A 6,440-nucleotide genomic window follows, 5' to 3' on the forward strand; every position below is an offset into this window, starting at 1 on the left:
TTATCTGTGTTCATTTTTTAACAATGCAAAAAACCTTAGTCAAGTCACATTTTATTCTTGCATTTAAGGTTGCAGCCATTCAAAGTGTGGCATCTTTGGTTTGATTATTTAACCCATAATGGCATCAAGTTACAGTTAGAGTTACATTTGGAGGAAATATAAACAGAACATTTGCGGAGTCAAGTTAGATACAATATGTGTTAGTTTCCTTCCTAAGAAAAAAAAGTGAAGGTGCAGCAAGACCAAAATAACATAGTATTTGTTAACCAAATGCCTCGCCTCTGGCATTTGCGTTTTGGCCGTGAGAACATTTGCATGCTCAACAACATCTCTCATTATTTACAGCAAAGCAGAAGTGGCATATCACCGACTTTATAGCAGCTGATCCAAAGCATCAAGAGCAAAACCATCCCAACATTTACAGAACTACTGGTTTGAGGAAACAGCTGAATGATGAGGTGAGCATCTAAATTATATATCATTGTAAGAATATATAATGAGTATAAAGGGTTTATTTAATGTCTTATTGAGTTCAAGGGTACTAGTATGAATCTGAATATAAATATTTCCAAACCCTCTCTTCATTCTACACCTTTTCTATTCTATATTTCTTTTTAATTTCCTTTCTTAGAGGTTTAAAGTTTCAAGGCGCAAGGTTTGGACATTGTCATTCTACAACTCTGGGTTACCCAACAGAATGAAAGCTCTAGTCCCTGCATGCTGAACAAGAAAGAAACAAAGCATAGTTATGAGCTCTCATCTCAAACAGTCATCACCTTAAACCCAAAGTGAACGCTGCGTCTGTTTTCTCTCTGTCTGAGTTCTGGCCTCCACAGGGCTTTTCCCTGACAACCTTTAATATATCCATGAACACGATTTCTAATTTCAGTCGCCAAAGGAGATTGTCCAATTCAGGTCCCTGATAAGTGTGTCTCTTCTATTTGGAGACAATGTGGTTCTGTTGGCAGACCATGGTGTCCAGCAATCATTGGGCCCTTAGCAGCTGAGTGTGAAGCAGTCAGGATGAGAGTCAGTACCTTGAAGTCTGAAGCCAGGGGTCTATGCCAGAAAACGGTTGAATTCTCCCTCCGAGTTGTGAGGCAGTGAAGGAGTTAACAAATGTTTGCTAATGGGCAAGGGGTAAAGTAGAGTGTGAGATTGACAGGCAGATTGAAACAGAAGCAGCAGTAATGCATATGTTGTGTTGGTGAAGGGGGAGTTGAGCCCGAAGGCAAGTGTCCCATTTACCAATCGTTCTACGTTCCAACCCTCACTTATGATGATCTTCAGGGATTAAGTGAAATGGATAATTTGCTATCCGCCTATTCAGTGTTTTTTGCTCCATTCCTTCCTTCTATTTTCCCTCTAAATTAGTTAAACAGTGTGTATTCAAATGTTGCACACTTCAGAGGCATTTTGCCCAATGCCCCGCCTGTGTTGGATTCTCTTGTCCCATATGTGAAACCCATTGTAACAAACCTGGGTGTACGGATTGATCGTAATTTTAAACTAGACAAACAGATACATTCTGTGGTAAAATCTAGCTTTTTTCAGTTAAGAATTGTAGCAAAGGTCAAGCCTTTCCTTTCTTTTAATGGCTTTGAGAGAGTAATACATTGTTTTATATCCACTAAACTGGATTACTGCAATGCTCTGTACATTGGAGTAAGCAAGGCTTCCCTGTCACGCCTACAGCTGGTCCAGAATGCTGCTGCACGCCTCCTTACAAGGACAGGCAGGCGTGAACATAATACACCTGTACTCGCCTCTTTACACTGGCTACCAGTCAGTTTTAGAATACAATTTAAAATGTTACTGTTTGCATACAAAGCCCTAAACGGTTTAGCCCCACCGTACCTGGCAGATCTTTTAAAACCATACACACCCACACTGAGGTCTGCTGACAGATTACTTCTGGTCGTCCCTAAATCTGCCTGTTTTTAAATCTCGTTTAAAAACCCATTTATTTTCCCTTGCATTTACAGACCAGGTGACACTTGTGCTGTTACATTTGGGTTTTTATCTTACTAGTGTTTTGTATTGTTTTTACGTCATGTAGGAGAGTTATTCAGTCTGTGGCTTCTGATCTGGTTTCATTGTCTCGTGTTTTACATTTGTTTCATGTCCTGTCTGTTTTTTATGTATTTATGCTATGTTTTTTTATACAGTTGTTGATGTACAGCACTTTGATCAACTCTGTTGTTGTTAAATGTGCTATAGAAATAAAGTGGATTGGATTGGATTGGATTTTGTATTAAACTATTCAGGATGTTTTTAAATATTTTTTATTTTGTTATTTTTTATTAGTGCTGCTCAAACACTGGTGTCCAGACTGGAGGCTCTACAGTGCCACTTCACCTGGGATCTTGACCTCAGCAGGTCCTTACTTTCACGTTGTAGGGACAAATTGATAGACATTGGTACTGAGAATGGAAACAAATGGCTGGGTCATATCTACAACCTGCGAGGCTTCATTCAGTACAAGCTGGGATCCAATGAAGACGCCCAAAGTTTCTTCAACAAGGCTACAGAGGCCTTCAGCCAGATAAAAAACACAGATGAGGGCCCCTGGTTGGTGGTGAACTACGGGAACCTGGCTTGGCTGCACCACCACCTGGGAGACCAAGCAGAGAGCGAGGCCTACTTGTCAAAGGTCGACGCCCTGAATAAAAAATACCCATCTCCATCCCAGGAGGAGCTCCACCCAGAGATCTACGCTGAAAAAGCCTATACGCTGATGACGTTTAACGGTGACATGAACCTGGTTGTAGATTACTTCCAGAGAGCCATCGAGATGCAGCCGGACATGGTGGAGTGGAACAGCTGGCATGTCTTAGCGTTAACGTATGCTTATAAGCGCAGCAGCACAGGGCTGGAAGATGACATCTTTAAGAAAATGAGAATTGCCCAAGAACAGGATCCAGAGAACTTGGACCTTGCTGCTCACTATCTTTGGCAACGTGCTAAGAGAGGAGAAAGTATTGAAGATGAAGCACGTCAGTTAGCCACAAAGGTTTTGAGGAATCCTGTCAGCAGCTACAGTGGTTTAAAACCATTGCTATGGGTTTACGGAAAATATATATCTGATGATGAGGCCATTGATTTGGCAGAAGAGGCTCTGAAGAACCATCCAGATGAGCGTTATCTGAAGAGACGTGCGGCTCTCTGCTACCAAAAGAGGGTATTTTTCCGTAACAGTCCCCTAACGACAAGCATGGTAGACAGAGCAGTCAGTCTCCATCAGGAGGTGATTGCTCTTTACCCTGATACCCCACTTATCAGTAAACTACACCTTGCCACGATATACGCACGCACGTCACATGATGGTCAGGCTAAAGCCGAACAGATTCATCAGGAACTGCTAAAAAGTGATCTGGAACTTGAAGATAAACAAATGCTTTACAACTACTATGCACAACATTTACATTACCACACACAGGATAGCCACAAGTCAATACGATATCACATGAAGGCAGCAAAGATACAGCAACAATCCTTCTTTCGTAAGAGCAGCATCAGAATTCTGGAGAACATTAGAGACGGACGCAGGGACAGAATGTGCGGAGAAATAAGGGAGTTTCTGGCAAACCTGCAAGAGCCATAGTGTTTTTAACAGCAATGGTTTGAAATCCAGGAAAATATAGCATTAGCAACAGATTATTTTGCTAAATCAATATTAAAAAAAAAGAATGGAACATAAAAAAGTGAAATAAACATCACTCTCTCTCTCAACTCTCTTTTAACGAACTTCGTGATGTAAACAAACAAAAAAAGGACTTTAAACAAAGAGTTCACATTGTTTAACTTATAATAAAGCACACTGAAGATATACAGGTATAAATACAGTTTTTTCTGAGTTTCAGATATTATGTTAAATAGTGATAAAACGTGAACAGTGTCATGTGACTCCAATCTGTTTTGTTCATCTGCTAACGATCATGTGATAGAAAGCTCCAGAATAATGAATTGACCCTGATGTGAGATTGTTTTGTTTGTTTTCTTTCCAAAGTGGAAAAGGATTTTATTTTGTATTTTCAACTTTTAGCTAAATATGTAATGTAGATTTGAAAATGTAATTTCTATGAAAAGCTCCAGTCAAACTCTATGTGCTGATGAAAATGATGTGATACATAAAACTACCGTAAAGACTCTGTGGGGAGAGTCTTTTGATTCAGACTAAAACATATCGTATACCAGTAAGTACTAAAAACTGTGACATTTCAACAGATTTGTAAACTGAATGGTTTTTTCTGTGAAAACCTAGTTCCTGATTAAAATGAGGTCAAAACTATATTTCTAGGAAGATTCATAATCTGCTTGTATTTAGACAACATTCAGTAACTTTGGCTTTGGTAGAAAAAAAAAAAATCGACTTTGAACTCCGAGCACCACTTTTTATTTGACTTTTGGGCTTTTGTTTGACAACTTTTATTTAAAAACTCTCTTCCATATACTATGCACTATATCCTTTTTGGTATATTTTAACCAATTGTGTGTAACAGAGCTGTATTTTTTTTTGTTTATTCACAATAAAAACAATACTTCAAATTCTTATGGAATGACTCATCTTTCATTTAGAAGGTGCAGCGAAAATCCAGTTGTCATACAGAAATTGTGGAATGTTTGATTGGTTAAATATAAAAGATAGGAGCAGGCATTATCTGACTGTGTCTGTTGAGGTTAGTCAGTGTTCAATCAGGAGAGACGGTTTTGATGTAAGAATACATATTTATTGCCAGGAATACACGAACGAAAGTAATGGAGTTTTGGCGATTAGGCCCCGTTGTGCAGGAGTATCATTCGGGAGGGGAGAACCGATCCGATGAAGCCCCCCGGGGTCTAGACACTGGTGGTGGTGAATGGATAGTTGGGTTCGGTCTGAAGGGGAGGGCCTTAGCTTGACCCTGGATTCAGAGGGACAGGAGGTGAAAAGGGGTGGAGGAGGGTTGCGTCGAGTCACCTGAAATGACAGCTGTCAGAAGGGAATAAATAGATAAACTATTCTTTTACCGTTCTATTTTAATTTCACAATAAAGTTAGTAGTAATCATTTGTTTTGATATTATTGTTTTTTATTAACTACTAGACCGCTGGGTCATGTTAAGACCATCTTTTCTGTGTTGCTGTGGGTTTTTTACATCGCTTTTGTGTTACAAATATCAAAACAATAACAGAATATATCCGTTGTAAACTAAACCAGAAACAGCAGTATATTTTATTTTGTTAACACTGTAAACTTGACAGCTTTTTAACCCGCACCTCCTACTGGTTAAAGCACGTTATTACACGTTTAGAGTAATTGCAATGCAGTTAGATTGTGTTGCTTTTTAATGACTGTTTTAAAATGCCTTTTTCTTAATGTCTTTCATTTTTGTAAAGCACTTTTGAATGTGTTATATTTGATGAAAACATTTAAATATTAAGAGTACATACTCTTAATATAGTGGGAAAGTGGAAGGTCAATGATATAAATAATATAGAATAGAAAATATAATGTTTGCGTGGTGCAGACACGTAAATGTAGCAAAGTTCGTGACTCCACCACGCACTGCGGTGTTAAGGAGTCGTGGTGGAGTCACGCATTCTGGTGAGACCAGGTTGGTATAAAAGTATAAACAAAAAGCAAGCTTTAATAATAGAAGCTGTTCCAAATAAATACAAAAAAATGGAGGCTGGGTCAACAAAAGAAAAGTAGCTAACAATAACGAGTAACAAACCGGGTAGACTTGGAGGACATGGGAGACGAGGAAATCCAGAAGAATACAGAGAGGGAACCAGGAACCAAACTATGGAAACACTGACGAAGAACTGACAGAGAACACGAGGGAAAACATGTATACACAAAAGACTAATCACCAAGACAACAGCTGGGGAGGGCATGCAAAACCCAAGGTATAGCACGTGTAAAGAATTGCACAACAGAGGTGGAAGAAGTACTCAAATATTGTACTTAAGTAAAAGCAGAAGAACCTGTGTAGGAATACTCTGTTACAAATGAATGTCCTGCATTCAAAATGTTCCTCAAGTAAAAGTACAAAATAATTGGCCTCAAAATATACTTAACGTACAAAAGTACTTAATATGCAGATTTCCGAATAATATATATGATATGTTTTATATTGATTGATCATTAAAGTGTTCTCAAAGCTGATAAAGGTGCAGCTAGTTTGAATGACTTTGTATACTGCAGGGTAGCTTTTGAATTTACTCCAGGTGGAACTAAAGTCTGATTTAAGACTTGATTATATTTCACATCATTCATCATTCATCATCCACATCTGTGAAGTAACTAAAGGTATTAAATGCATGTAGTGGAGTAAAAGTGCACAATATACCTAGGAATTGTAGTGGACTAGAAATACAGAGTAGGGGAGACCAGGGACAGTTGTAACACGGGACAGTTGTAACCAGAGATGGGGTCGTTATTAAAAAAAAGTAATA

At 38.7% G+C, this 6,440-nt stretch overlaps 1 protein-coding gene across 1 annotated transcript; it reads left to right on the top strand.

The window, feature by feature from the left end:
- Window positions 1-321: 321 nt before the first annotated feature.
- On the top strand, window positions 322-3,687 carry LOC117469999 (interferon-induced protein with tetratricopeptide repeats 1-like). The gene is made up of 2 exons (XM_034114507.1): window positions 322-458; window positions 2,308-3,687. Exons 1-2 carry the CDS (start codon window positions 451-453, stop codon window positions 3,602-3,604), a joined length of 1,305 nt encoding a protein of 434 aa, XP_033970398.1. The 5' UTR covers window positions 322-450; the 3' UTR covers window positions 3,605-3,687.
- The last annotated feature ends 2,753 nt before the right edge of the window (window positions 3,688-6,440 follow it).

Source organism: Trematomus bernacchii, unplaced genomic scaffold, assembly GCF_902827165.1.
Source record: "Trematomus bernacchii unplaced genomic scaffold, fTreBer1.1, whole genome shotgun sequence".
Taxonomy (NCBI): domain Eukaryota; kingdom Metazoa; phylum Chordata; class Actinopteri; order Perciformes; family Nototheniidae; genus Trematomus; species Trematomus bernacchii.